Consider the following 18,922-nt stretch of genomic DNA (forward strand, 5'->3'; position numbering starts at 1 on the left):
GTAAGTATAAAAAAGTATTCTACACCTGTCCAGCTTCCATCATGAGAACTATCTACCCTCCACCAGCCGTAGGGATGTAAATCAAAACAGAAAAAAAAGCTCAACATTACCAATATCTCCATGGGGCAGTAAGATGTTAATAACCAGATCTGAGGTTACAGAATGGCTTTTCTAGAGAAGTAGCGATATGCTGCTGCATGTTTCCCAGCTCCTAAATTATAATAACCTGTGTCCCCTCCCCCAATACATGCACACTTTCCTCCAAGCATCTGCACTCCAAACATGACACGTTAGGATGGAGAACCCAGCTCAGTGTGTCAAGATTTCTGGGTTGCAGTCCTGGCTCTTCCACTATTTATAGAACCTTGGGAAACAAGGAAAAAGTGTCTAAGAAACTCTATCTGTAGTGATAATCTCATTGAATTCTTCCAAGTCTAGGAAGTGAGTGATATTCTTATTGACCATGTGAGGAAAATGAGGCTAAAGATTTGGGGTGACTTGTTCAAATTTTTACAGCCAGGAAGGATTTGAATCTTAGACCTCAAATAATAATGTTTAGCATTTAATGAGTGCCTACTATATATTTTCCAGGTCTAGTGAGGCACTTTATATACCCTATCTCATTTAATCCTCACAGCAACCTTGGAAGGCAAATGTTATCCCTATTTTACTGTGGTGAATCTGAGGTTTAGAGAAGTGAAGTGACTTGCCGCAAATCACACATAGAAGCTAGGGCTAGTGTTTCAAGCCAGATTGCCTGGTTCCAGAATTCATGATTTGTGGCAGAGGTTTGTTGAAAATCCAGGCCATTTGAATCCATAGTCCATTTGTGCTCTATATATTCAGTTATGCCTGATTTTAAACATGGGTCAAGCATTAGCAATAATGTGTCCTTTGGCAAGTCAATTAACCTGTTTACATTAATTTCTTCATTTGCAAAATGGAGATGATAATAAAAGGCAGGGTTGAGTTGAGAGGTTTCAATATGGTTATACACACAGTAAATCCTTCAATAAATGATAGTGTCTCTCTCTGCCACCTTTTGGCATCCATTACTTTTTCTCCAACCCCTATACCCTATGTTCTCTCAGCAGAGCTTCTTTTATTTCTTTATTTTTGGCATTGGGATAGAGAGCTGGGGATCTTTCTCTGTTTTGAGATTGACAAAGCCAATCCAGGATTAGGGTAAAGAGAAGGAAATGCCCAGCAGCAAGTATTCCTGAAGTGTCCAGACTCCACTCATGAATCTTTGCTTATATTATTGAAATAAATTAGTCTCTGGGAGGTATTTCAGTTGACCGCCTGCACGTGGTTATAAGTGGCAGACCTCAGTGGTGATTCAGAGATTAAGGACTTCATCGGGGGACAGAAGTAAGCCAGTTGAGGGTAAACAACAGGCAGAAAACTAGACTGGGTCCTAGTAGTGAGGACACTCAGTAGACCATGTCTGTGAAGTAGTTGGGATGAGAGGTGGGGGCATGAGCAAACTGAAGTATTGGGAAGCCTTCTAAAGTGTGACGGTTTAGTTGTGCCTAGAAGTGGGTAAGAGAAGAAAAGAAAAGCGAGGAATTTGGTCAGAGCCTGGTGAAATAGGAGTGGGTTTGTCTCTGCATAATCAATTTCCTCTTCTGTTCCATATCTCACTCTTTCTCCTCTACAAGCCATATTAACCACTATCACTGATTTGAAGAGCAATTTAAACTGGCTTCATAGAGCTGTACGTCAGAAGATTGACAAGCCTGTGTCAAACGAAGGTAAACTTCATGAGAGATTTAGTTGTATTTCAGCAGGGTGTCGCTCATAGAAACAGAGTTCTAGAAATAAATCTCTTTTACCTGGAAGGTTGTAGGTCTTCATGAAGTGAGATTCATACACAAAACTCAAGTAGAGGAATAATTCACCAGTATGTCTTAAATCAATAGTGAACATTGTCATATACAACTAGTGGTGTATAAAGGGGAACAACTTTTCTGGAGGTCATTTGTTAATATGTGTCAAAGTTCTTTACTGTAGATACCCCTTGACCCCATAATTTGATGTTTAAAAAGTTTTCATAACAAAATATTGGAAAGTACAGACCAAATAGTTTTTATGCTTGGGAACAACCTAAATGTCCACCAGTATGTGATTATCTAAATAAATTGTGGTATAATCCATATGGGTAATAACTATATATGGTTTTAAAATCAAATTTTAGATAAATAGTTTTTAATTGAAGAAACACTTACTTATTAGAAAATAACAGATCAAAAACATTGTGTATGGAATGACAACAACTTTGATAGTAAACATAATATACAGATAAAAATCTAGAAGAATATAGACCAAAATTTTTATAGTGGAATTACGGATGTTTTAAAATAATTTCTAAAATACATTTATCTGCAATAAACATAAATGGAAAAAAGAAATAATCTATTTTTCAAATAGCAACATGTAAGAGAAAGTTTGTACCATGTTATTTAAGAGTTAAAAAATTTAGTGATAATATTTCACGAGAAATATTATTAAAATACATATTAAATATATACATTAATAAAATTATACATTAGTAATATTAATACATTAATAAAATTATACTTTAATAAAATTATACATTAATAAATAATATTAAAATATACATTTTAATCATTTGTTTTTACCAGTAGTTTCTTTTAAGTATGCTACTTTTTGTTAAAGATATTAGTATTCATTTTTTTCCAAAGCTGTGTTCCTTTATCTTTTCAGTCCTCAAATATAGTTTTTGAACGTTATTTTGCAAAGAGTACTAAGTGGTTGGTTAGTTCAAATGGAGGAAGGTATAGCTCATGACCATTTTTCCTTTCCCATCAACCTCAGCTTTTATCATACAATTTCCTTTTACCAGTTTGGTCAGGAGGAGGGGCAGAGAATTTTGAGTTGTGGTACCACTCAGAGACAATTCATTTCTGCCTGCTGTCTAGCAGCCTCTCACACATCCAAGTGATCCAGGATTGGAAAAGCTAAGTTCTCCCATCTCGTTTTTGGGTCAGCTTCCTCCACCTGCATGACTGCATGGCACAGACACAGGTAAAGTCTACTTTTATTCCTTCAGATCTTTGTACCTGAGTATACTGTTAGTCCTACTTATAAAGAAAAGATTCTAGGAATATGGCATTTTATTACAGATGACTTGGCATGAACATGGGATTGATGGGAAAACATTCTCTATTGATTGCTTTACAACTGCATTAACTCAAGGATGTGAAAACCGTAGTTCAGCATTCATGGAAAGTAGTTTTCTTTTTCTGAATATGCTACGATTTTAGCTTTGTGTTATCTAAATGAAGAGAGATTTGTGGGATTAATTACTTTTTATTTGGGTCTAATGATTTACATATTATCTTATAAATCTTAAAGGATTCTGTAATAGAAAAGACTCCTTTTCCATAGGAAATTAGAGAAAATGTGAATAATTAGGTTTAGAAAATTTTATAAATTAAAAAAACTTTTAAAAGAATATAGTTACATGTGCAATTTGTTTTCCATATTTCTTATTTTCTGGATGTCATCTTTTCACACTGATGAATATAAGCAGTAAGGTAAATTTCAAATATTTACTGTTTAAAAATTTCTTTTCATATTAATATTCATTAATAGATTGAATCCTTTATGGATAATAACTAATGACTGCCCGCTGACAAATTTTATTTTCACATAGGCTTCTCTGGCAACATCATACACTAGAAGATTATTTCTAAAATTTTAATATACATGGAATCATTTGGGATTAAAAATACAAGTGTCTAGGTTCCAACTTAAGAGATTTTTATTCAGCACTTCTCACATGGGGCACTGGAATCTGGAATGTTAACCAGTCTGCAATGGTAACCCTCAATAATTCTTTTGCAGATAGTGTATGGGATACACTCTGGCAGAGTCATGTTGTAATTGAAAATAATGCAAGATCTTTTTAATATTGATATGTAGATCTGAATGTGTATAATTTTTTTTAAGGAAAGAAGTTTATATTTTTTCAGAATTTCAAAATCATAGAATTTTTATTTTTTGAATCGATAGTTTAAAATCGTCTCAGTAATGTGGGATGGTATCAATTCTGCATAACATTTGTATATATATGTTGAACATTTTGAGCTATATTGGCTGGATTAGTAGGACTCAGCCTATTCAATCAATTGGTAGATTTAAAAAAATTCTTTCTGTATTTTCTAATAATTATGGCAGTAATCACTAGGAATATAAATGACTTTATCAGAGATATTGAAGGTCTTCCATTTCTTATATAAATCAAACTCAGTCTACATGCTTTAGGCACTTAAAGGAGTTAATAAACACACCCCCACATACAGATATACACAATACCTCTTAATCCTGGGTATGTTCCTATAGACTGATGTTCAATTTTTCATTAGAAATCATCCTGTTTAAAAGTTTTAATGCAAAACATATTTCTCTTCTTACTCTAGACATGAGCAATCAGGAAGTGATTTATTCTTCTGTGAGATTTCTTCAGTCTCCATCAGAGTCACAAAATAGATTAAGGCCTGGTAGTACTCAAAGGCCTGGGAAAACGGACAACAAAGGTATATGTTTTAAGCATCTAGATTCGCCTGTCTCTTATGGATTGTCAAACTTTAGACGTTTGAAAAAAGTGTTCCTATCTGTACTTCAAGTTCTCAGATGGTAATATGAAATCATAATTGTGTAGACTAGTAGAACAAATCTTTTATCTTTTAAGTTTGTGAGAATGGAGAAATTAATGAATTCTTTCAAATTTGAGAAGCTAATGTTTTCATTCAAATTTGTATAAGAGCAATTCGTGAAGCCTTTAAAAGTAAAGGACAGAGGCAGCCTGCTTGGCCTAGCAGTTAATCTTCGGCCTGCTCTGATTTAGCTGCCCAGGTTCGGTTCCCAGGTGCAGAACCACACCATTCGTCTGTCAGTAGCTGTGCTGTGCCAGCGGCTCACATAGAAGAACTAGAAGGACTTACAACTAGAGTATACTACGATGTACTGGGGCTTTGAGAAGAAAAAAAAAAAGAGAGAGTAAGATTGGCAACAGATGTTAGCTCAGAGTGAATCTTTCAAAAAAAATTAAAAGTAAAGCACAGACTAGAGTCTCAAGAAAAGATTGCATTTTCTAGAGAGATAGAAGTCTTAAAGAATGAGAAATGAAAAATATGCAGTAGAAACACTGTTTTTATTCAGACAAAAGATATTTTTGGTATCTTAAATATTTACCAAACCTTAATGGCAATGAAGAAGCAAAAATGTTCAAATCAAAAGGAGCATTCTAATTTTTCTATTCTTTCTCTCTCCCCTCAAATATTGTTACAAACTCTTAAATGAGAATAACTTGTACTTGTTTAATTTAGTGACAGAGATACAACTTTTAGATACCGAGGACCTCAGAAGTAGGAGGATAAATATACTATTGACTAGAGAAAAATAGAACTGATGAAAAAGAAAGGAAAGTTGATTTCTAGAAACTCCTTTAAGGATGAACCCCAATCACATTTGCAGCTTCAGAATATCCACTATTGGCCACAAAATTCTCAAGAATATTGACTGCTTTCTCCTTAATCTTCATGGTTAATTGTGATCATAGGAAGGAGTATACATGTCAGTGTGGATTCTCATATATGTGTATTGTGTCTGTTGCCATCTGTGCTTTTGTCAGAGATCTAGTTTTGAAATCCTATAGGACTGTTCTTGTGTGTAGGATTTCTACAATGGGTGTATGTCAGTCAGTAATCTGCAACTTTAAAACTGTAATGACTAGATCACAAATTTAAATCCATTTGTATGATATATTATTGTAAAATTTTTAAAGAAGATTGTCTTTTTGTTCCAAATTGTGTCCTAGGTGAAGGTTAGTAGTAGGCCAGGCTGTATTCCTAATGATTATTTTCTTCCTTCCTTATTTAAAGAGTTTTCAGTGACCTGGCATCTCTTTGTGGTGACTCTTGGGATCCTCTGTCTACTTCTTTTGGTGACAGTCACAGTGTTGGGGACAAAGTGTGAGTAACTGAAATAATCCTTTAAGTCTGAGTCATAGCAGTAACCACTAACTGTGCAGGTATTAACCAGACTCCAACAATTGTTCCTTGTCTGTAATTGGAGAATATCCCAGGTGGCTCTTTTTTGGTGATTTTTCCTCAGACACATCACAATGTCATTTTCATTTTACTTACCTATCCCACTGACTGCATCTGTAAAGAGCTGTCTCATTCTGTATAATACATGGTAACATTCCTTCTGATAAGGACTTAGTAATATTCTGCCTTCTGAGTTTAGATCATTGTGCATCTTAGGGAGACATTCTTTGAGAAGCACTCTTGAAAAGAAATTATGACTTTCTCTAAGAATACAATGAAGAAATGGTTTAGTAAAAAAAGTGATTTTATACATGGACGTTAGATGATCTTCAATTCACCGTTTATCTTCTATTTGAATTCCTTGACATCTTTAGAGAAAATCACTAATATGTTACACTCAGATAAAATTACATAGTTGGATCTTCCTCTCTTCTCTCCTATGGATATTCCGTCTACTCCAATAATAATGGTACCATTTCTTCATGTTGTTAGTGCAGATTTTCATACTCAGATGATGTGTCACTAAATGTTGATTGACTGATTTTTACTTTGGTGCCTATTTGTAAATGATGTTCTAACTGTTAAAAAGAAACTAAATTGAACGGTAAGGTGTTACCATTATAAGTTTATGCAGATATCTTATTTTATTTAATATACACTTAAGTTGCTAATAGTGAGAAATTTGATGATTCTATTTTTGTGGTCAGTTTATTGAGGTGTTACTTTCTAAATGTCAAATTGCTAATTAAAGTAATGAAATGGGTTGGTTGTCAAAGTGAGACTTTTTCTCTTGTATTAAATTTCAACATTTAAGCAGTATGAGTACTTTTTTGTATTGTATCTATGTTATTAATTTTAGTTTTTCAGTATATTCAAGAAAAACATCAACAGGAGGAAATTCTACGAAACCTCCGTCAAAAGAACGACATTATACAAAATGAAAACTACTTAAAGGAGCAACTTTTGACAAATAAGACTTTAGAATATGACATTCTCAAAAATGAAACCCTTCAGCAGAAAAAAGAACTGGACTCACTCTTTATAGAAAAGAAGAGATGTCATAGAAAACAGATCTTTTCAAAGTCTTTGCAAAATACAGGTACAGAAGAACTCGTGAATGAAAGACAGCATGATTTTCTTTATTTCTTCCCCCTCCAGAAGCTTTGAGGCCTAATAAAAGACTTATGATATATGCTAGTGATCTAAGGCTACTAAACAACTTTAATTTGTGCCTCTTAGATGGAGTTTGGGTATTTGGGTTTACTGGTTTCAAATATCGATTACAACCCCAGAAGCCATGTTTGAATTAGTAGAGCCCTATGTTTCCAGAAACTCAGTGGCATTTTTTGCATTCCTACGGCTCCCAGAAGGTGAAATAGTATGTCAGCTCCCCTGAAAATTTGGGTCATTTTGGAACTGTCGGCAAATTAGGCACGCGCACTTTGTTACTGACATGAAATATGGAGGCTATCAGTGAAAATATATTTAGGCAAAAATGGGCACAAAGCCTTTTATTCTGATGCTGTTGTAAAGATAATTGTGTATGTGTATGTGTTTCCATTCTGCCTTGACTTCAGGTATTTGGTCTATTTGTGATCAATACATATTCCCTGCAGCACATCTGCAAGATTCGCCGTAGTGTTGATGCTTGTGCAACTCTGTATGATGATACCATTAAAAATATCCAAGAGCTAAGAATATTAAATCTCATACAGTAAACTCTGTTATCATGCACAACAGTGAAATGAATTGACCTGGTTAATCAACAACTACTAAATATTTGTTTAGGATTTAGAGTTTACAAAGACATTTTGCATATTTAATATCATTTAGGTATGGTAGTTAGTAGAAATTCACTGTCTCTATTACTAGAGGATCAAAAACATTTTAAAAATTTGGTATACTGGGCCGGCCTGGTGGCTTAGCGGTTAAGTGTGCGCGTTCTGCTACTGGCGGCTGGGTTCGGATCCCCGGCGCACACCAACACACTGCTTCTCCGGCCGTGCTGAGGCTGCGTCCCACATACAGCAACTAGAAGGATGTGCAACTATGACATACAACTATCTACTGGGGCTTTGGGGAAGAAAAAAATAAAAGGAGGAGGATTGGCAATAGATGTTAGCTCAGAGCCGCTCTTCCTCAGCAAAAAGAGGAGGATTAGCTCGGATGATAGCTCAGGGCTGATCTCCCTCACAAAAAAAAAAAAAGAAAAAGAAAAAGAAAATCATTAAAAAAAATTGGTGTACTGTAAAATACATGTAGAAAAGAAACAAATCCAAAGAATACTGTTTATTTTATTTAGAAGGCATTTCAGAATCTTCTTTTAAATTTTATTTTATTGTTTTTAAAAACAGTTTTATTGAGGTATTATTATTATGCAAAGAACTGCACATATTTAATGTATGCAATTTGATGCACTGGGGCCTGTGCGTATATCTGTAAAACCATTTACAATTAGGGTAATAGACATATCCATCACCTCCAAAAGTTTCCTCCTATTCCCTTCTATTTTTATTTTTGTGGTAAGAACACTTAACATGAGATCTACCCTTTTAACAAGTTTTCAAGTGCACAATTCAGTATTGTTAGCTGTAGGCACTATGTTATACAACATATCTCTAGAACTTATTCATTTTGCATGACTGAAACTGTATACCCATTGAACAACAACTCCTCATTCCCCCCGGCCCCTCCCCCAGGTCCAGCAACCACCATTCTACTCTCCGTTTCTCTGAGTTTGACTATTTTTTATATCTCATATAAGTGGAATCATGCTATATTTGTTCTGTGATTGATTTATTTCATGTGATTAGCATAATATCCTCAAGCTACATCTATGCAGTCCCATATGCCAGGATTTCCTTCTTTTTAAGGCTGAATAATATTCCATTGTATGTATATACCACATTTTCTTTATCCATTCATCCATTGATGGGTTGTTTCTATACCTTGGATATTGTGAATAATGCCGCAATGAATATGGGAGTGCAGATATCTCTTGGCATTCCAGAGTATTGTTGGACCTCATATTATCTTTATTGATAGCTATTAAGAGTTTATTTGTTGAAGGCTGATATATATATTACTCTGCTTAACAGAATACCAGATGACAACAAGTTTAATGTTTCACCTTATGTGTTGTAGGCAAACTCTATGAAGACCGCTGGTCCTGTTGTGGAGGAAAGTGTTATTATTTTACCACTGAAAAAAAAGACTGGAAGGGATGTAAACAGACTTGCCGAAATTACAATTTATCTCTTTTGAAGATAGATGATAAAGATGAACTGGTATTATGCATTGTTATATTCACTTTTGTTCTCTTGAACTCTGTCTCTCATTCTTGGACCTAAGATATTGATGGGGGAATCCAGAAAGAGGGACCTTCAGTTATTCTTTGTGTTGTGTCTCTTGAGTGAACAAAAACTGTATAGTTAAGAGTCAACCAGGAGACCCCTGCCTGCTAATAGGCATATGATCTTGTTACTAAACATTCAATACATATTATCTATCCTGATGACTGTTATTATTTCTAAAATAGAACTCTCCTTGAAGGTACAGTTTGGGTCTTTGCAATCATCTCCCTCTCTAAGGAGTCTGCAGGAGACTTGCTCACAGCAAAGTATGCTTTTCCTTCCATGAAGTACTTAACCCTTTGATAAATTGCAGCCTGGAACCAGCAGTTATGTCTCCCTATAAAGTGGTAACTAAGAACCTGGAGGTGATATAGTCTAGTAGTTACTGTTTGGAACACAGGAGCCAGACTGCCTAGGATAAAATTCAGTTCTGCCACTTACTAGCTGGATGACCTTGGGTAAATTACCTAACCTCTCTGGGCCCCAATTTTCCCATTTGCAAAATGGAGATAATAATGAGGAACATAAGAGTGATAACAGTTTTACAAGTTAGCTTTATGATGATTTTCATTGCATCTGTAGGTAACATTTACTTGATCGGTATTCTTATATGTTACATCAAGATGTATGTCTTTCAAAAAGAATTATAGAAAGAGAAAATACAGTGACAATAATAGCAAAATTATCTTTTTAATTTATTACTGATAAAACTATCCACACAGACAAAATGTGTTTTTATAGAGAAAGGTTTGCAAAGATCAGCCTGAAACCTCTGCCATTTAGGAAAACAACACAAAATTTATATGCAAATCTAATAGATGTTTTAAATCACAACACAAAAGAATTTGTGATATTATGTCATAAAATAACTTTATATTTGTTGCAATAAAACAGTTAAAATTAAACCTAAATTTTAAAATACATTCAGTCATTTAATCAGACGTTATATAACATGTCACTTAGCTACGTTACATTTTTGGACAGTAAATACTTCCAAATACTACCACTTTTCCCTTCATCTCTTCCAACTACTGAACTAAAGCCAGGCTTTTTCTTATGAGGCTGAAGGCTGAAGGCTCTCAAGTACATCTCCCCAGGTACACTTTTGTTTTAATAAATTTATTTTGAAGATTCCTTTTTCACTTAAGAATGTGTAATGATCATTTTTCTACATCCTTAAGTATTTTTCTGGGGCATGATTTTGAATGATTTCATAAAGTATCATAAATTATTTAACAAATCTCCTATTGTTAAATATTTAGATTTAAAATTTTTCCATGTTTTAAATAATCTATGAGACTGGCAGCCATTTTTAACATAAATAAATAATCCTGGAGATAATTACTTTGAGAAATGATAATGCAGGGATTGAGGGGAGGGCAGGTTTTCTAGGAAGAAGCGATGAAGGATGAGGTAGCAGTGTAGTGGCCGTAGAAACACCTGGGCCCTTTACCTATCCTTCTTTTCATTCATCTAACAGGTGGGAATTTAGTCACACGATATGTTTTGTTTCCTTTATAGGCCTTCATTCAACCGCAGACTTATCCTGATAACTACTGGATTGGCTTATCATATAATGCAAAGGAAAGTAAGTGGAAATGGATTGACAGTGGCACATCTTCTGGAACGTAAGTCTCTGGAATGCATTCGAACTCTAACATTGGTGTTGGGGTTGGAAGGATTGTATCTAAAAGGAATCTTATTTCACACAGCTTAACTCATTTTTAAGTAGAGGTCATTGGTAAGAATAAGTAGAATGATTAATAAAGTGTTTTAGGAAGTATAGCTAAAAAGGAACGGATGCATCATACAGTTATTAATAATAATAAGATTATGATGCTAAACACATAGAAGTGTTTAACACTTAACAGAAGAGCATAACACTCAGAGGTATGTGTTATGAGGTGCACAAAATAAAACAAAATCATAAAATAAAGTGATATGGAGAGATTAGACCATCCTGACTTAGCGATAGTGATCCCTCCCACAACCTCAAATGAATATCTTGAGTATCCTCAAAATTCATTTGAAACTCCTTTACATGATTAGTTTATATTATTTATAAATATAAATATACGTGAATATGCACACAAACACGTATACCTTCACTATAGTTCTATTTTGAAGTATAGTATTTAGTAAACTCTTGAGTTTACATTCAATTATAATCTACTGTTAAACTGTTACATGATTTTTTTTATTGATGTCATAATAGTTTATAACCTTGTGAACTTTTAGTTGTACATTAGTGTTTGTCAGTCACTGTATAAATGCCTCCCTTCACCCCTTGTACGTACCTCCCAACCCCCTTTCCCCTGGTAACCGCCAAACTGTTCTCTCTGTTTGTATGTTAGTCTATCTTCCACATATGAGTGAAATCACGTGGTGTTTCTCTTTCTCTGTCTGGCTTATTTCACTTAGGATAATACCCTCCAGGTCCATCCATGTTGTTGCAAATGGGATGATTTTATCTTTTTTTATGGCAGAGTATTATTCCATTGTGTATATATACCACATCTTCTTTATTCAATCATCAGTTGATGGACACTTGGGTTGCTTCCACTGGCTATAGTGAATAATGCTGCAATGAACACAGGGGTGCATAAGTCTCTTTGGATTGTTGATTTCAGGTTCTTTGGATAGATACCCAGTAGTGGGATAGCTGGATCATAAGGTATTTCCAATTTTACTTTTTTGAGGAATCTCCATACTGTTTTCCATAGAGACTGCACCAGTTTGCATTCCCACCAGCAGTGAATGAGGGTTCCCTTTTTCCCACAACCTCTCCAACATTTGTTATTTTTTTCTTGGTGATTGTAGCCATTCTAACAGGTGTAAGGTCATATCTTAGTGTAGTTTTGATTTGCATTTCCCTGATTAGTGACGTTGAACATGTGCCTATTGGCCATCTGTATGTCTTCCTTGGACAATGTCTATTCATATCCTCTGCCCGTTTTTGATCCAGTTTTTTGCTTTTATTGTCGTTCAGTTCAATGATTTTTTAAAAATCTGAACAATGTATTATATTTTTTATTTCCAGATGTTCTGTTTTATGTTTCCAAATCTTCTTGCTAGTTACTCATGTTTTCAAGCTGTCTTTTATTTCTTGAAAGATACTAAACGTTCTTATTTTATATTTGGTATCTGGTAATTCTTATATTTGAAGTTTTGTGGGTCCACTCAATTGTTGCTGCTGGCTTTCATTCATGATGCCATTTTCTTTGTAGTGTTGAGTGATTTTTTTTCTCCTTTTTGAGCTGCTGTGGAAATTATTCAAGGACTGAGATGAAGGTGGCTCCTCAAGAAAGAATTTGCTTTTGTTGGATGCCTTGGGGCACTATGAGTCAGGGCCACTTTTAATTCTAAATATGAGCCCTGCAAGTAGTGTAGTTCTGGGCTGCAAACCTACAAAAGATGTCATGCGGGAAATTACCTTCATGTAATCATAGCCTGTAAGTACACTTTCAGGAAAACAATCTCAGAGGTCACAGAACAGAGGCTCATGGGCCAAATTAAGATGCTCAAATTGCACAATTAAATCAATTTAAAACACATCGTACTATGCAAGGGGAAATAAATGGTATTGCTATCGCACTTGGATGGGATGGGATAGGTTGTCACACTTAGGATGAGGTGCAAGTCGGTGAAAGGATCACCTGGATCCTGGGTCATGCAATCTTCATATGGCCTGCCTTTCTCTGCTGCATAACCTTTTCCTGATGATGGAGTGGTTTCTAGCACCAGACTTGAGGTTTGAGTAAAGGGGCCCAACAGACAGAAGGTTCTTGTGGCCAACATACACATTTTCTCTATCCGGGAGATGCAGGTGCATGTAAGATCAGCCACGGCCGCAGCTTCCTAGTTAACCTTATGAGCAGCTATGGATTTTATTTGAGTTTCTTAGACAGAGGGCCAGAATGAGTGTCACCAATGGGTGGGGAACTTAAGACCTCATGAATGTTGAGTATCTATGTGCATCAGGTATATTTGGAGTATTATATTTAGTGTCTAGTTGGTTCTTTGTTCCTTTCCTATGTTCAGCACACACATGCTCTACTTAATGTATCTATACCTAATATGTTTCATAGGTTACTAATTTTCATATACATACTTAACACATCTTATGTGTCATGCCTATGCCTCACAAGCTACTTAGTTTCATTTATCGTCCTTGTTTATTCCTCTTTATTGCTGTAGCATATTTGAATATTTTTTAATATAGCAAATGTAAATTACGTGAGGGATGCTGTATGATTTTGAACTCTTTGGTGGGATTATCTGTTTAAGTCCAAGATTCAAAACAGTTCTTGGGTGGTTTGTAGCGAAGATATATCCCTTTGTGATCTCAACTCTGTGTAGCTTTTCTTCTATTCAGAATCTTGGGTGGAATTCATTATTTAGCCTACTACATCCATTAAGGGAAAAACTGACTTCAGAGCTTCATGTAAAAAGTGCAAAAGACTTAAAAAGATTATGATTTATATTATTGTAAGCTGAAGAGTTCAACAGTTGACCATGTATGTTTTCTGTCCCACAGTAATTTTATAATAAGGAGTTTGCCTTCTGGGAGTAGAAGATGTGTGTTTTTAACTTCAACAAGAGTAACAGATATTGATTGCTCTAATACCTATAATTGTATCTGTGAGAAGAGACTTGATTGTGTTTCCACTGCCTGCTTCAATTGACATAAAAGACAAGGTGAAAAGGAATTTTGCCATTTTTTTCTTTGTTTCCTGTGATAATTTGTGATTACTTACAAATTAATGTTTTTGACAGCAGATCTTATTCCATTATGGAAACAGAGATGAGTTGGAAGAGGAAGAATATGCTCTTCTGGACTATGACTTATGAGATCAGATGCCAGCTGTCTTCTTGGAGAAGAGGGGAAGGTTTTGCTTTTGGAAATCAGTTATCCCTCTCTTAATGGCCCTGAGAAATTCTCTCTTTCTCTTTCCCTGAACCACCCACAGAGCCAATTAGAGAACTCTGGGTCTTTTCCTTATCCATAGGCGAAATCATTTCAATAGCCTTAGGCTTGGAGAGATAGCACGATTAAGAACTAAAAAATAGTTATACTGCCCATCCCCCATCTAGATGCTTATTACCTCTCATTTAAAAAATTTTTTTTTTATTTTGCTATGATTTCAAACTTATTGAATTGTTGAAACAGTAGTACAAGGAACTCTCATATAACCTTTACCCATAGTTAGCATTAGTTTATGTTTAATAAACTAGCTGCGCTTTATAGTTCTCTCTCTCTCTCCTTGCTAGTCCATTTGATAATAAATTGGGGGCATTATGTCCCTTTGTCTAAATATTTTACAAGAACAAGGACTTTGTCTTGTCTAACCATGTACAATTATCAAAATCAGGAAATGTAGCATTTCTACAGCACTATGATTTCATCTATAATCCATATTCAAATTTTGTCAACTGTCCTGATAACGTCATTTATAGGATCAGGCACTACATTTAGTTGTGATGTCACTTTAGTCTCCTTCAATCTGGGATAGTTCTTCAGGATTTCTTTTTTTTGTAAATTCATTGTGGTGTTTTTTTTTTTTTTTTTTTTAAACATCAAATTCCAGTACAGTGCATCTGCAGAAAGCAGGCCTGGGAAAGAATACTGGAATGAGAGTTAAGAGATCAGGTTTTGTTTTTTTTTTTTTGAGGAAGATTGGCCCTGAGCTAACATCTCTTGCCAATCTTCCGCATTTTCTTTTTTCTCCCCAATACCCCAGTACGTAGTTATATATCCTAGTTGCAGGTCCTTCTAGTTCTTCTATGTGGGACGCTGCCTCAGCATGGTTTGATGAGTGGTGAGTCTGTCCACTCGCAGGATCTGAACTGGTGAACCCTGGACCGCTGAGATGGAAAGCTTGAACTTAACAGCTGTGCCATCAGGCCAGCCCCTCTTCAAGATTTCTTTGTCTTTCATGACATTTGTAATTTAAGAATCAGCTTTATTGATTTATACTTTCATGCAATTAAAGGTATCTATTTTAAATCATGACATCAATGGGTTTTTAACAAATGTATACACCTCTTAAATACCATCAAATCAAGACATAGAACATTTTCATCACGTCCAAAAATTCTTTTCTGCCCCTCCCCACCCACCTGGCCCCAGGCAACCAGTGATATGCTTTCTGTCACTGTAAATTAGTTTTGCCTATTATAGAATTTCATACATCATGTGCTCTTTTGTATCTAGCTTCTTTTTGCTCAGCATGTTTTTGAAATTAATTCATGTTTTTTCATGTATCATTAGTTCATTCTTTTTGTTACTGAGTAGTATTGCATTGTACGGATATACCACAGTTTGTTCATCCACCTATGGACAGTTGATGTGTTTCCAATTTTTAGTTATTATGAATAAACATACCATGAACATTGTGTGCCAGTCTCTGTGTGGGCATGTGTTTTCATTTCTTTTTATTAAATACCTAGGAATTTGATTGTTGAGTCTTATGGTAAGTGCATGTTTAATTTTGTAAGAAACTTCTAGTTTGTTTTCCAATGTGGTTGCATCATTTTATTGTCCCAGTAGCAACATACGAGAGTTTTAGTTGCTTCATATCATTGTTAAGACTTGATATGGTCAGTCTTTTTAATTTTAGCCATTATGGTGGGTGTGTAATGATATCTCATTTTGGTTTTTAATTCACATTTCCCTGAAGACTAATGATATTGAGCATCTTTTCATGTGTTTATTGGCCATTTGTATATCTTCTTTTGTGAAGTGTCTGTTCAATCTTTTGCCCATTGAATTGTCTGTTCTATCTTTTCTAAAATTGGATTTGTCTGTCTTATTATGGAATTGTAAGAGTTCTTTATATAATTTGGATACAAATCCCTTGTTAGATATATGTATTGCAAATACTTTCTCCCAGTCTATGTCTTCTCTTTTCATTTTCTTAGTGGTGTCTTTCCAGAAGAAGAAGTTTCAAAGTTTTGATGAAGCATAATTTATTCATTTTATCCGTTTTTTGTGCTTTTTATGTCCTATCTAAGAAATCTTTGCCTACATCAAGATCACAGAGATTTTTCTTCTATGTTCGCTTCTAAAAGTTTTATAGTTTTAACTTATATGTTTAGCCTATACCCATTTCAAGTTAATTTTTGTGTGTGAGAAAAGGGTCGAGGCTCACTATTATTTCATATAGATATCCAGTTTTGTTGCACTATTTGTTGAAAAGACTTCCCTATCCTCCATTGAATTACTTTGGTGTCTTAGTAGAAAATTAATTGACCATATCTGTGTAGGTCTATTTCTGGATTTTCCATTTTGTCTCAGTGATGTATACACCTAATCTTGCAGTAATACCATACTGTCTCCATTACATAGCTTTATAGTAAGCCTTGGAATCAGATGTGCTAATCCTTTAAATTTGTTCTTTTTCAGAAGTATATTGGCTATTCGGGGATCTTGCCTTTTTTCAAAATTCCTTCAAAAATGCTTGATGAGATTTTGCCTGGGACTGCATTGAATCTGTAGACTAATTTGGGACAATTGCCCTCTTAACAATATTAAATGTTAGAATTCACGAACATGATTTATCTCTTCATTAAGTTAGGTTTTTTTAGAATTTCTCTCAGCAATTTGATACATTTCAGGATATATGTCTTATACATATTTTGTTAAATTTATATTTTTGATGCTATTGTAAATGGCATTTAAGATTTTTTCAAATTATTTATTGTTAGTTTATAGAAATAAAATTGGTTTTTGTAAATTGACCTCATAACCTATCACCTTGCCAAATTTACTTATTTCCGGTAGGGTTTTTTTCTTTTTTTTTGTAGATTCCTTAGGATTTTTCTTTTCAATGTATATAATCATGTCCTAAGAGAACACAGAAAGTTTTACTTATTCCTTTCCTTCATTTTTTCTCTTCTTTTATTGTACGGGCTAGGACCTCTGGTTGAGGACAGTGTTGAGAAGTGATGATAGGTAAACATCCTTGCCTTGTTTCCAGTCTTACGAAGAAAAGTACTTAGTCTTTCGCTATTATGTGAGGTCAGTTGTAGGTTTTGTAGATCCTCTTTATCATGTTGAGGAAATTGCCTTCTATTCTTGTTGATTGAGACTTTCATCATGAACGGGAGTTGAATTTTGTTACACAATTTTTCTGCATCTATTGAGATGATTATGTAGATTTTCTCTTTGAGTCACTTAATATGGTGAATCGCATTGGTTGATTTTTGAATGTTAAACAAAACTTACACTTCTTGGATAAATCTCACTTGGTCATGCTGTATTTATCATCATTTTTTATATATTGCTAGATTTGCATGAGTAGTATTTTGTGAAGGAGTTTTGTGTTTATCTTGATAATAAATATTGGTCTGTTATTTTCTTTTTTAAAACATCTTTTTATGTTTATGGTATTGCAGAACTACTGGTCCTATATATTCATTTGGGATATTTTTGAATATCTCTCTATTTTGGGAGATAGAATTTGTTCTTTCATTCCTTAAATGTTTGATCAAATTTACTAGTGAAATAATCTGGGTCTGAAGTTTTCTTTGGGAGAAGGTATTTAATTAGGAATATGATTTCTTTAATAGACTCAGGGCTATTTAGACATTCTGTTTCTTGTCAATTTTGATAATTTTTCTCTATCAAGGAATTTGTCCATTTTGTTTAAATTGTCAAATTTATTGTCATATTGTTTTTCATAGTTGTATTAGAGTCACAGAGCTGTTGTAACAAAGTGCCACAAATTTAGTGGCTTAAAACAACCAAAATTTGTTGTCTCTTTGTTCTAGAGGACAGAAGTCCAACACCAAGGTGTCAGTATGCTTCCTCTGAGACTCTGGGTGGACTCTTTCCTTGCCTCTTCCTGGCTTCTGGTGGTGGCTGTTGATCCTTGATATTACTTGGCTTGTAGCTGCATTCCTCAATTTCTGCCTCTGTCATCACATGGCATTTTTACCTGTGTGTCTCTGTTTTTACATAGAGTTTCCTCTTCTTAGGAGGACACCCGTCATATTGGATTAGGACCCACTCTAATGACCTCATCTTAAGTTAATTACATCTACAAAGACTCTATTTCCAAATAAGGTCACATTCATAGGTGCAAGGGTTAGGACTTCAATGTATCTCTTTGGAAAATACAATTCAACCCGTAACAATAATATTTCCTTATTATCTGTTTGCTGTTTGCAGAATCTGTAATCATGTGTTTTCTTTTCTGACATTGTATTTCTAATATTATTGTATTTGTGTTATTCTTTCTTGATCAGTCTAGCTAGAAATTTATACCAATTTTGGTGATCTTGTCGATGAACCAGGTTTTTGTTTCATTAATTGTTTTATACTTTTCTGTTTTCCATTTTACTCATTTCATCTATTATCTTTCTTATTTCCTCTGATATACTATTTTGAATTTAACTGCTTTTATTCCTGGCCTTTTAAGTGAAAGCTTATATATCCTCGCGTCAAATTAGGTCTTTACCTATATGAGATCAAAGTTAAACCTAGAAAGT

The 18,922-nt window shown here is 34.5% G+C and overlaps 1 protein-coding gene across 12 annotated transcripts in view; it reads left to right on the forward strand.

Moving 5' to 3' along the window:
- LOC101388598 (killer cell lectin-like receptor 2) overlaps positions 1 to 18,922 on the forward strand; it is a 55,424-nt gene that overhangs the window by 1,055 nt on the left and 35,447 nt on the right. For 5 of the 12 annotated variants that reach the window (XR_015554999.1, XR_015555003.1, XR_015554995.1 and 2 more), the window contains exons 2-9: positions 1,662 to 1,754; positions 2,867 to 3,048; positions 4,446 to 4,562; positions 5,910 to 5,999; positions 6,937 to 7,176; positions 9,222 to 9,364; positions 10,952 to 11,058; positions 13,968 to 14,128. Coding sequence is in view for 1 of the 12 variants with exons in the window: in XM_087442756.1 (XP_087298882.1) it covers positions 4,448 to 4,562; positions 5,910 to 5,999; positions 6,937 to 7,176; positions 9,222 to 9,364; positions 10,952 to 11,058; positions 13,968 to 14,115 (843 nt within the window). In the remaining 11 variants the exon portion in view is untranslated. Of the gene's footprint in view, positions 1 to 6; positions 1,755 to 2,742; positions 3,049 to 4,445; positions 4,563 to 5,909; positions 6,000 to 6,936; positions 7,177 to 9,221; positions 9,365 to 10,951; positions 11,059 to 13,967; positions 14,129 to 14,209; positions 15,077 to 18,922 lie in introns of those variants that run through there. The other 7 variants (XR_015555004.1, XR_015555005.1, XM_087442756.1 and 4 more) reach the window with 6 other exon arrangements.

Source organism: Ceratotherium simum, chromosome 17, assembly GCF_057802395.1.
Source record: "Ceratotherium simum simum isolate JZ-2026a chromosome 17, ASM5780239v1, whole genome shotgun sequence".
Taxonomy (NCBI): domain Eukaryota; kingdom Metazoa; phylum Chordata; class Mammalia; order Perissodactyla; family Rhinocerotidae; genus Ceratotherium; species Ceratotherium simum.